Raw genomic sequence first — 12,867 nt, 5'->3', positions numbered from 1 at the left:
AACACATTATGATGGAAGATTGTTTTATAAAGCAGCTTCATAAAATCATTGTCTCATAGTTTGTAGGATCCACGCAGCTATGGATGGGTCTCACGAGTTGTGAGAAGAATGACTCAACTCTTTGGGAACCGCTCCTTAACCTACCCCTTTATTGTGACACCTTGGGCATGGGAAAGAAACTATAGGAGTAAATGGAAGTACTTTCCAACTTGTTGGGATTCTCCAGACCATGCATTATATTTCAATGCATCCTCATTGGCTCATTGTTAAATGGAAATTTGTCAATGACACTTTTAATGAACTAACCAATTGTCTCGTTTGGTATATTTATTCAAACACATGTTTTTAGTTTTTAAATAACATTATACGTATTTTCACATATTTTTATATGTACATGTATTTTTACACATGTTTTTAAATACATGTTTTCAGTTTTTAAGTTCATGTACCAAACACCCGCCTTTTCAACTTATTTCTTACTTCTTTGCTTCTTCTTCTTCTTTTTTATTAGTGCAGCCAGGGTTGGGGCAGAACCGTTTAATTTGTTTTTATCGCAATTATGAACTAATTATCAACTGCTAATAAAAAAATATATTGTATTAATTTTCAGTCACAATTTTCTTCTAAAAGAATTAAAAGAAGTTTTTTTTTGGAAACAATTCTTCAATTTTGACTTTGAAACAATATTAATAGAAGTTTCTCTTTTTTTTTTTTTATGATTTTATTAATAGAAGTTTCTAAGAACAATAATTTTGCAAGCTATTATGGTTGGCATGCGTAATGAATATATACTATTATTATGTAGTAGCTATGAGTAAGCTAACATTGTTTTCCAGAAAAAGGCAATTCATTGAACATTTTTATTGGTAGCAATAATGAAGTTTGTGTTATCCGTAAACTTGGATGTTATAAATCTACTATTTTTTCTATTCTAGCAACTGCACATGCATTATGTTTTCGTAGACTAAAAGCAAATACCATAAATATAAATATATTATTATTATTATTTTTATTTTTATGTGTGATGAAAGCAACAACAATTACCATTTTAAGTTCATGAAACATCCACTTGCAATTTATTTTATGAATATGCTTGTATTTACGTATGAACTATAATGAACTTTCTCTCAAAACAAAACACATGCTGAAATGGAAGCTTAAGATGTCATCTACTATATATTTGTTAGATTAAATTTTATGATTAATCATATTTTAAGGCGGTCACTAAACTACAAATTGGTCCTTTTTAAATTAAGAATGATTTTATTTTTTCTAGCAAATCCATTCCCTTATATTTATAATTTATTTATCTATTCTTTTGTTTTCCAAACTCTAATATTTTTTCTAAATTTTAATTTAAATAATTTGTTAAATTTCTCCCAAAATGGCATCATTTGTTGCACACATACATGTGAAATTTAATACGAATAAAATTGGATGCAATCCTAAAACTTTAGAATTTTAGGTTGTGTTTGTTTTGGCAGTAAAAAGTTTCCGGAAAATATTTTACACCACTGGGCGTGTTTGGGTTGTCTCGGAAAATTCAGTCAAATGGAAAATGATTTCCGTTGACTGTAAATCATGCCCCAAAACCCTGTAAAATATTTTACACTTGTATTTTACCTTCAATTGATTTCCACCCCGGGAAAATAAAAGAGAGAGAGAAATAGCAAGAGCTCCGATCGCACATCCAAGCACCGGCGAGTCGCACCCCAGCACCGGCGAGATTGTCGCACACCAGCGCCGCCTAGATCGTCACCACCCAAGACCGATCCATCCAAAACCGATCTCGTTCTTGACTGCCATCATTCTCGACCACCGATCTATCTCTCTTTCCCTTGACCGCCGGATTTGATGAATTTTTTTTTGTTGGGTTTTGTTTCTTTTGTGTTTATCTATTGAGAAATTGTATTATATATTTGTTTGGAAGTTGAGAAAATGTGAGCAACAAGTAAAAAATGTGTTTTCTATAGTAATTTCAAGAATACAACCAAACACCACAAAATATTTTTTAAAGCATTTTTTGAAATGCAATCAAACACTTGAAAATATTTTACACCCAGAAAATATTTTACACTGAAACAAATGCAGCCTTAATTAATTAGTCAGATGATCATGAATCGAATTAATAATAGCCTCAAATTTGGAGGGAGTAAGTTATAATTTAGCATGATCTAAAAAGTACATTAAAATATATGAGTTATATTTGAAGTATAGTTTAGTGAGTGTTTAATTGTGGAGTATATATTAAAAGAGAAATTGTTACGAAATTTAGTACAAAGTCATTTCTAAATGAGTTTAGTACTAAAGCTAAAAATAATTTACAAAATAAATTATTTGTTTTGACTTTCGGGTCATAAAAAAGTTTATTTAGATATAAATTCAATATATATTAAATAATAAGATACGTTAAATCAAGTTAAAATATATACTTATGTTTAAAAGTTTTGTTATATTTAGTGTGCGTTTGGATACTCCCTGCGTTTGGCGTTTTTTGCGTTTTCAGTTCTTTTTTTTTTTACTAGAGCCTGGTGCATTGTTCATGTCCCATGAATAGTGCACCAAGGCATATGAGTGAACAGTAATTTTTTTATTATTATTTTTTTATTTTCAATTTTTAACAAAATAAGCGGTATCTAAATGAACCTTTAACTTGATTTTTGAGAAAACTTGTTGGCTCTGCCATTGCAACTCAATACCAAAAGAGGACAAGAGGGACTAATAAGTCTTAAATCAAGTTTAATAGAATTTGCATTCACCAAGTCAATACCACTAGGGTCACATTAATGGATTTGCAGTTTTTTGCAGTTTCTTTCACCCATGCCCAGAACGTTGATTTGCCAATTTGGTCAAAGATAAAATTAATGTGACAAAAGAATGGTAGCCCACCAAAAGTAAGTTAAGATTCCCTTATCATTAAAATAAATAAAAATAAAAGAAGCAACAAGAACAAAATATATATATATATATATATTAGATCTAAAGGAATTCAAACTATGGTTTTTTATTGCTAATATTAAATTGAATTTTGGTGTAGATAAATTTTAAACTCTAAATTTTTATTTAACAATCATTTTTTTAATCAAATTAAGCTAACTAGAAGCTACGAAACGCTAAAGGTCTTGTAGCTGAATTGATATATTTCTATGCACAAAGTGCTAAAGGCCTAAGGATCTAAGGGGAAAAAAGGTTCGAGTTGCGAAATTAGTAGCATATTGTTATTATTTTTCAAAAAAAAAAAAAAACTACGAAAGAATAACTATAAAACCACAATAGAATTCATAATAAATTTCACAATTACTTGAAATTTTAAGTTAATAATAGATAATAAAATAGTACTACCTGAGTTCATATGAAAATTAATGATAATCTATTAAGTCGGCAGATATGATTTTTTGTGTGTGAAAGTTTTTTTTTTTTTTTTTTTTGGTGTGAAAGTTATGGTCTCTTGCACTATTCTTCAAACAAAAACAGGAATAAAGAAACAACAAAGAGCGATCACATCTCATGGTAGACTTTCACAGAAGAAAATGCCAGGTGGTACCCAATATAAATTTTGCATTGAGATACTAGAATTGAAAAAATGCCCCCAAAAACATTTCTCCTACCAATGGGTTGTGTCCTTGTGGGCCTCGTGGCTGGTACCTGAAAGTTCAGGCTTCAGGGCTTATCAATGTTATCATCATAAAAGCTAAGCTAGTAGGAATATTTTTATTCTTATTATATTTCACAAATAAGAGTAACATTCCTTTGGATTTTGAATAGAAATGTGAATTAATTTGCCCACACAAATTTATATAAAGAATTCAATAACTATATATAAAAGGGCGAAAGTGAAAGTTAATTTTTTTTTTTTTAGGAAGAAAGTTTGGTTTGAATGTACCATAGCCCATGTAAAGTAATAATATTGTGTAAGAATTAAGATTCTAGACAAATCCCCTAGTCTCATGTAAGCTAAATGGGACAACTTTTCTATAATTATTATACCATTTCCGCGTAAAAAAGTGAAAGTTTGATTTGAATGTATAATTGGATCCCTGTTGTATATCATTAAAACTAAAAAGAACAAAAAAGAAAAGGCAGAGACAGAGCGAAAGAGAAAGAAAATCTTAAATAAAAAGGAACAAACACTATGCATGTAATCATCTAAAGCATGAAGAGTAGCACTATGATCCCAATTTTGCATCTTGGGAAGTGATGCTTTTCCACCAGAAATCATTACATAGCAAATAATTTTTTTTTAATAATACTATGAACAACATTTTCACTTTTTTATTTTTATTTTTTATAATTGAACGTTTTTTTTATAGTATTTTTAACAAAGAAATTCATAATTAAAATTCGTCATTTTTAATTAACTATCAATTTAAAAAAAAAAAGTAATATTACTTCTATAATTCTGGGTCCACCATTAAATGTAGTGTTATGAAAAATGTAGTCTTCATAGGTCTATTTTTATTTTTATGAAACAGAGAGAATCAGAAACATAAAAAAGGAAAAAGACAACATGGAAAAAAAAAAGGGGGCAAGAGATAATGTTCCGAAACTGCCAAGGAATGCAAAGCATACAAAAACCCGGAAAATCGGGTCAAATAATCCATTTCCACCTGTATTATTATTTATAGAGTAGTGTTATTTACACTCTTGAGCTCTCCCTCGTTCACACACTGCTTTCACATTCACTCCTTTGTCTGTGGCTTCTCTGCTTCTTTTTCTCACTCAGATCCAGGTTTGTCTTCATGTCCGTTTCTTCAAGCTTTCCATTATTGCATTCAGTTCATGAACTCTCTTTGATTTGGATGATAGCCTTTGTCCTCGTTTTGGTTGCTGAGAAAAGAAAGTAAATATTTTTTAGTCTTACATTGTATTAGTATATATGTTTCTTTGTTTGCTGAACATGGTATGTACAGCTCAGCTAAACCTTAGAAGGGTGTAACTTTATGTTCTAACAAGGAGTAGAGGTTTTTGTCTTATTGGGTCTCAAAGAATGAGGAGGATAAGCTTTAAAGTTTTGATTTTTCCCCCCTTATTGTAAGTTTTGTGATACACTTTTTAATTTATAGGCATTTGAATGGAATATTGTTTAGTTAAATGAGTATCAAGTTGAGGAAATGAGTTATGGGAGTGCAAAACATAGTGGTAAATGGATTTCTTATTTGTTCTCTGTTATGGTTTTACTGGGATTAAATGGGTTATTAGTGCATTTGAGTTTCTGGGTTTTATGCATTTTGTTTTTTATTCATCATACTTTGTGTCATTTCTTGTTGGGCTGAAGTCAAGCTCTCGAACAGAGCTAATCCCCCTTAACTTTGGGCTTAAGTTGATGATGGGCTGAGTTGTTTCTGTTTTATCTTGATTCGGCTTCCAACAAAATAATAAATTTAGAACCTTTCCTATTTGGAGTTAGAGAATCTTATCATGGATGATGTTGACTGTGTTATTTGATGCAAGAATATGAGTTAGGGAAATTTTCAGTTGGTGCTTAAGTTTTCTTTCTTTAAATTTTGGTGCAGGATTCCACTCATTGAGGGGTGTTGTTGGAAAGTTTTGCAATTTAGACTTTAGATTGTTGTAAGCAGTTGTTCTCATCTCAACTGTTTGATAACCTTTATGTAAGTGAGTACCAAAAGGAAGTTTCCTAATACTTCTTGTAGAATGCTCTTTTCAACAAATTGAGGTTCTGGAAATTGGGAGAAGATAATGGAAGAAATACAGTCTCAGTCTGATAACTATAGGTCTTCATCATCTTCAGCGAGTAGTCCAGCAAGTAGGGTGCCCTCAAGTAACTTTTTCTATCTGCGTAAACCTGGTTCACTGAGACAACCCATCTCATTTGAGGATTCACCAGAATGGGAAGATACAGATGTTGATGCGAGGGTGGAGGAAGGAGGTGACCGTGACACCATTAACATTGCAATCACTCCAGCCTCCCCATCTCTCTCGAAGCTAAATAGTGGGTCCTTGCCATCTCCACCACTACCAGAGGGTGCAGTTGTGGCAAGGAAAACTGCAGGGGCTTCAGTTGTTTGGAAAGACTTGACTGTCACAATAAAGGGGAAAAGGAAGTACTCTGACAAAGTTGTGAAGAGTTCGAATGGTTATGCATTGCCTGGAACTATGACAGTAATCATGGGTCCTGCTAGATCAGGGAAATCCACTCTACTAAGGGCTATTGCAGGTATTCAAGCTTAGTATCTATTTTCATTTCAATTGGAGCATTTGAATTATGTATTTTTCTTGTTCCTGTGGATGTTCGAAACTTAAATGATGTTCTCTCTTTAATCTAGGAAGATTGCACCATTCAGCCAAAATGTACGGTGAAGTGTTTGTTAATGGGGCAAAATCGCACATGCCTTATGGGTCTTATGTAAGTTCCAAGTAATTTCACTTCCTATTGAATCTTCATTCTTCAGTTTATTCTTTTTTCTTTTCTTCTTGAGGCTCTTGCCTTATGCATGCGGTCAACCCTTTCCTTAAAGTTATCCTTATTCTCGTCATCCTGTAAAATATTCATTACCTGGTTTTACTTTGGCATATTGTGTTGCACTCCTACTCTAACCTGAGTGGAAGCAGTCCATAGCCAATATGTGGACTTTTATGTCTCACAAGTCACAACCCTTTCCAAACTCTATATTTTGGGCCTCAAGCTGCAGACAGAATTCTCTTATAAAAAAAAAGTGCTTCATTGGATATACAATTTGGAAATAAATTTATGTTTAGTTGGGAAATTAGTGATTGGGTAAATTAAGGTCACAATCCATCAATCGGGAAAAAAGTTATCTATTGTCTCTTGCTTTGGGGTTTTCACTTGGTATTTGTTTTTCTTTTGCAGGGATTTGTTGAGAGGGAAACCAGTCTGATTGGGTCCCTCACTGTCCGGGAGTTTCTGTACTATTCAGCACTGCTTCAACTTCCTGGTTTCTTTTGTCAGAAGAAGAGTGTAGTTGAGGATGCTATTCATGCTATGTCTCTTGGTGATTATGCTAACAAATTGATAGGTGGCCACTGTTATATGAAGGGCCTTCATAGTGGTGAGAGAAGGCGTGTTAGCATTGCAAGGGAACTTGTGATGAGGCCACATATCTTATTTATAGATGAGCCACTTTATCATCTTGACAGGTAATTTTTTCTGGTTTCCCTGATTCAAATTTTAAAGGGGGTTACCGGAACTTGTGTCTTGCAACCTCCATAATCTCTTGTGCATTACCATATGTATGATCTATGGTGAAATTTCTGTAGCTTTGTTTCTTGGGCTAGAAAGAACATTTTTTATGTAAGTGTTTAGAGTAGATGCCACTGAATCATTCCAAAGACATGCTGTTCACTTGTGCGCGCGCGAATGGACTGGCTGTATTCCTTACATTGCATGTTAACTCTCCAAACAACTTGCAATTGGTCTGAAATCGGAATTAATGTAATGGGAATCTCAATTGATGAAATTTTGGCAAAAGAATTATATTCATGACTTAATAATAAATTTGGCATCACACTGTCACTGTGTTTCTATTCTAAAGGTTTCATTGGTATCAGTGATTTGTTTGTTGGGCGTCCTATGTGAAATTCATTTATTGTTTGACAGACTGTCACTTTTCCTTCTTGCTCATAATGATTGATGTCTTTCTTTTGGAAGCTTTTTCTTTACTGTCATCTTTTAGTTAAAGTATATGATCTTATTTTGTTCAGTGTCTCTGCACTTTTGATGATGGTTACATTGAAGAAACTTGCAAGCACAGGGTGCACTCTTATTTTCACCATTTACCAAAGCAGCACAGAAGTATTTGGCCTCTTTGACCGGATTTGCCTGCTTTCAAATGGGAATACCCTGTTTTTTGGAGAAACGTTGGCCTGCTTGCAGGTAAATCATACTGTGCAGCATGATTTCTTGCTTCTATTTTATTTTTTGGTGTTGCTTCAACTGTATGTTCATTGTTCTATGAAATTGCAATGTTAGGTTACTATTAACTAACATTCCTTTTTCTGATGAAGCACTTCTCAAATGCTGGATTTCCTTGCCCAATTATGCAAAGTCCTTCAGATCACTTTTTGCGTGCAATAAACACAGATTTTGACAGGATCATTGCAATGTGCAAAAATTGGCAGGTAATTACTAACAAATTGCTGGTCTAACGATTCTCTTTGCCTAATTGGCTCTCTAGAGATGCCATAAATTATAGTCTGCTACTTTTCCTTTATTGCTTGATTAACATGTTCTTTGCATGGACTTAAACCATATAACAGGATGACCACGATTTTTCAGCAGTGAATATGGATACTGCTGTTGCGATACGCACTCTTGAAGCAACTTATAAAACATCAGCAGATGCTGTAGCGGTTGAAAATATGATAGTGAGACTCACAGATAAGGTATGATTATTATATCTTACCATCCATTACACTATTCATAAATTCTTTGTCCCCCTCCCCCTCCCCCTCGTGCAGTTTTGGCCATGTCCGTCATTGTAAGTTACACGTTACAAGTAATGTTCTGGCCCGTTCGTGTACTTAGTTTTCTCCTTGAGCCTTGATTACTGTGATGTGTCGTGCTTAGAATTCTGCTACTGAAATTCAGCAAGAAAATGCCTTTATTAATGGCTGTAATGCTTTATCTGTGATGATGGCTGGCAGATGTGCCATGAATCGGGTGTGCCATGTTCTTCAAAGGGCCACTTCCTTTACATGTCAAGCTTTTTTGAATTATGCCAAGAACCTTGTATCTTAACTAACACTTTTTGGTGTTTCCAATGAAGACACCTAGGTTCAAAACCCCCCTCCCCCAACTGTCAAATTAAAAAAATAATATTAATAAGGCAAGCTTGCCTATATCAATATGTCATCCCATCAAGAACTTTATGCTACAGTTACTTCTAAAAAAGCTTATTACGGAGCCTGTCAAAGAAGTTAGATTGAGGAAAGGTTTAATTGATATAGACAAGCTAAAATGATTAATTAGATTGAATTAACTTATATAATTATATCGAGGCAATTGCTGATTTATAGGTATGAATGTTGTAGAAGAAGGGGCATCCCCTGACAAGGAAAATGAAAATAGATACTTGAATCATGTTAAGTGGGAGTGTCAAGATTAGAAAGATTAAAATTAATTCATGTGAAGGAATGTGATTTGAGTGAACTTAGTAATGATTATGAGGTCAAAAATATTGATTACCTACACTTAACTTCTCTTTTCTACCCTTTTTTTTCCATCTGCTCATCAACATCACAAGGTGTTGAGTGGTTGCATATTGTAGCCTCAGTTAACTTGCCAGATGGTATTACATTTACAGGAAGGTCCATTTCTCAAAAGCAAAGGAAAGGCTGGCAGTGGTACACGAATTGCTGTTTTGACTTGGAGATCATTGTTAATCATGTCAAGGGAATGGAAATACTACTGGCTTCGTCTTATTCTTTGTATGCTTCTTACGCTCTGTGTTGGCACAGTATTTTCTGGCCTGGGGCATTCCTTATCTTCAGTTGTGGTGAGTTTCTTAAATTCATGCTTAATTTATTATTTGGGAGCAATATTTATGAAATACAATATATGCTTATGTGCAAGTATCTACAAATATTGATGATTGCCTTAGTTGAACATCTACTGGTTCTAGGAATGCTTTTCCTTATAGTTTGACTCATTCATATTATAACATTTAATAAGAACCAAATTTTAATAGTAATGATTTATAATGGCCCTTAATATTCATTATGCAATTTGTCTGGTCATCATTGTGCTAGTAATGTGCAGTAAAAAATGTCAGTTTTATGTGGTACAAGCCACTTTGTAGACTATCTCTGACCCATCTGGTTTGTGCCATGGGTATTACAAGAAAATCTTATGCTTGCTATCCAGCAGCCACCATTCTCATGATCTGTGTGACACACAAGGCCTATTAGGAATCCGATGCTACTTGAACTACTGTACATGGAGTTTCCAACTTCTAATCCCACTCTGCTTATAACCCAAATCTATATTGCTGCATCATATTAGGGGTCAGAATAAAGTTATTGCAGAATCTTGCCATGAACTTTGTAGATCAGTTATTTCTCTTTAAGTGTTAAAATTTTCATCTGAAACTTCACAAAAGCCTTGCCCTGCTGTCAGAGGACACATTGGTTTATCTGTATGCATCCAAGTATATATTGTGATGCACTTGTTGATTTGTTTTGCTTCACCTTTAATGTTGCAGACGAGGGTTGCAGCAGTATTTGTATTTATATCATTTGCCTCACTTCTAAGCATTGCTGGAGTACCTGCACTGCTGAAAGAAATCAAGGTAACATTTCTTGCCAGATACCTTTTTTTCCCCTTCCAATGTTAACTTCAAGGAGCTTGAGAATTTGACAAGATGTGGTTGATATGCATAGAATGATGTGCAACTCCTATGTAGCTAAAGTATATATCTAATTGCTGGTTTTGTATGTTTTTATTGGTCTGTCTTTGACATTCTGGTCATCTGAGATAACTTCATAAGGGAGATTGTTGAATTTCTCTTTTAACGATTTGGGGATATTCAGAGAGTTTTCATCAACTTAGAACTTGACTATGACTATGAGATTGATATTAATATGCCAGTGCCTTTTGAGTTACTGGTGTTGCCCAGGAAGAGAGGGCAGGGCCACAGATTTGCTTATGGGGTTCAAAATGGATATAGGTTATTAGGAACAGCCGCCTCAATACCTACATGCATGTTTGTGAATACATTTTACGTTTGTTTCAGAATGTCCTCTTGATTTCTGATGTATAATATGTATGTAACCAAATAGTCATCCCCTATTCCTCCATCTAACCCTGTTATGTGCTATTCAATTAGTGGGTGTTGTTGGACTTGTGTTTCATGCCCATCTGCAAGTGAAGTCATGTCCGGCATACTTTACTTACTTTGCTGTGTGAATGAAGTGTGATATAATTAGAAGAAATTGTAACAAAATGAATAAATATTAGGATTATGCTATAATTGTTTGTCTAGTTGAATGAGGATGACCATAATAAACAATCATAGTATTGATAGGTTGTGATGCCATCAGAGTTGTTTGCTTTTGTTGTGTAAATCTTAATTAGAAACCTGGGAGTAATTTGTTTAATAATTTTTGACAGCAAATGACAAAAGTAAATGGCTGCAAGGTTGAGACCTCAAATTAATTTTTGACAAGTCATATCATAAATTCCCATGGGTTCGTCTTAAACCACCCCCCCCCCCCCCTCTCATAATTGACTTAGATCAAACTTCTTGTCATTTTGCAGATATATGCCAGTGAAGAATTAAACCAGCATTCGGGACCATTAGTCTTTTTATTTGGGCAACTTCTCTCCAGCATCCCGTTCCTGTTCCTCATATCCATTTCATCGAGCCTTGTCTTCTATTTCCTCGTAGGATTGCGGGATGAATTCAGCTTGTTGATGTACTTTGTGCTGAATTTCTTCGTGTGCCTTCTAGTAAATGAAGGACTAATGCTAGTTGTTGTTTCTTTATGGCAAAATGTTTTCTGGAGCGTCTTGACATTGGTATCCATACATGTGAGTTCCCCTTTCAAATTTCAAAAGAACGTTTCATTTAATTTATGGGAGATTACCATTCGTGAATGTTTAGTTTATGGAAAGAAAAGTACAGCCATTCTTGTGTTATTTATGTTATTTACCCATTGTAAATTATTTTTAATGTTACACCACTTAGTAATATAATAAAAGTTTATTGTTAATGAGTTCTTCTTTGCCTGGAAGAAGGGTTTCTTTAATGAAGACAATTATAGTATTAGTTTTGAGTCAGTCAAGTTGAACTGCATCTGAAATTTTGCACTGCTGTAATTATAGTTCATTTAACATTTGGTGTTAGGTGACTCTGGGTTGTATACGTCTAAAGAATCATTTTACATAAAAAATGTATAGACTAATCATCCTCTTTGGTGCAATTGAAACTTCAATGATTATGATTGGTCATGTCTGGATATGGTCAGAGTTAAATTGCCTAGCTGTTCCTAGTCTAATGGTCAAGATGTGTGGCATTTCAGGTGGTAATGATGCTTGCCGCAGGCTATTTCAGAATTCGAAATGCTTTGCCAGGACCATTGTGGACATACCCACTATCCTACATTGCTTTCCACACATACTCTATCCAGGCAAGTAGATTTATATGGTCATTCTATTTCCTGCTCCACATGTCAAAACCAATTGGTGGTTTTTTTTATTCTGAATATCCAGAAGGCAAGAAGTAATCTTTAAAATATTTTCATATACAGTTAAATTTGTCTAAAATGTTCCTAGCTGAATGATCTTGTGATTTATAGGGCATCCTGGAGAATGAGTATCTTTGGACTTCCTTTCCGGTTGGGCAGGTAAGGACCATATCCGGGTATCAGGCCCTCCGTAGTGCATATGACATATCTCCTGACGTTAATTCTAAGTGGAAGAATTTGCTGGTCCTGTTTCTTATGGTGGTTGGGTATCGCATTGTTGTGTTTGTTTTACTATATTTTCACGTAGGTAAAAATAAATCTGTACTCAAAATTTTTCAATGTAATCGGGATAAGAAAAATTCAAGATGAATGAAAGCAGTACTGTGAGCCTTGTTCCTCTGTTCACATTGTATAATTCTTTTTGTTCTTGGCTTCTTGCTTAGCTTGTGCAATTTATTTTTGAAAACCTTTGACAAATTATAGAAGTGCATAATTTAAGAAATTCTTTTTGTTTAATGTGTTCGATTATGAAAGCTCAGTCTTTGAGATTGTCAAGCTGGGATTGGTTCCATACCTGAATTAAGTACCTATTATTAAATATAGGTGTTTGGGGATTATTCAGGCGTTTGAAGTTGAATGACTCATCCTAAAATACATACTATATATAATTATATGTATAGTGTGACTCACTTGATCAGCACA

At 34.0% G+C, this 12,867-nt stretch overlaps 1 protein-coding gene across 1 annotated transcript; it reads left to right on the top strand.

Annotated features, from left to right (window-relative positions):
* The first annotated feature begins 4,568 nt into the window (after positions 1 to 4,568).
* Positions 4,569 to 12,580, top strand: LOC126723339 (ABC transporter G family member 3). Its single transcript, XM_050426696.1, has 12 exons — positions 4,569 to 4,729; positions 5,514 to 6,178; positions 6,288 to 6,367; positions 6,833 to 7,119; positions 7,684 to 7,855; positions 7,987 to 8,100; positions 8,239 to 8,364; positions 9,285 to 9,476; positions 10,182 to 10,268; positions 11,237 to 11,509; positions 12,001 to 12,108; positions 12,277 to 12,580. Exons 2-12 carry the CDS (start codon positions 5,701 to 5,703, stop codon positions 12,532 to 12,534), a joined length of 2,175 nt encoding a protein of 724 aa, XP_050282653.1. The 5' UTR covers positions 4,569 to 4,729; positions 5,514 to 5,700; the 3' UTR covers positions 12,535 to 12,580.
* The last annotated feature ends 287 nt before the right edge of the window (positions 12,581 to 12,867 follow it).

The sequence above is a fragment of the Quercus robur genome, chromosome 1, assembly GCF_932294415.1.
Source record: "Quercus robur chromosome 1, dhQueRobu3.1, whole genome shotgun sequence".
Classification (NCBI taxonomy): domain Eukaryota; kingdom Viridiplantae; phylum Streptophyta; class Magnoliopsida; order Fagales; family Fagaceae; genus Quercus; species Quercus robur.
This window is presented reverse-complemented; position numbering and strand designations above follow the sequence as displayed.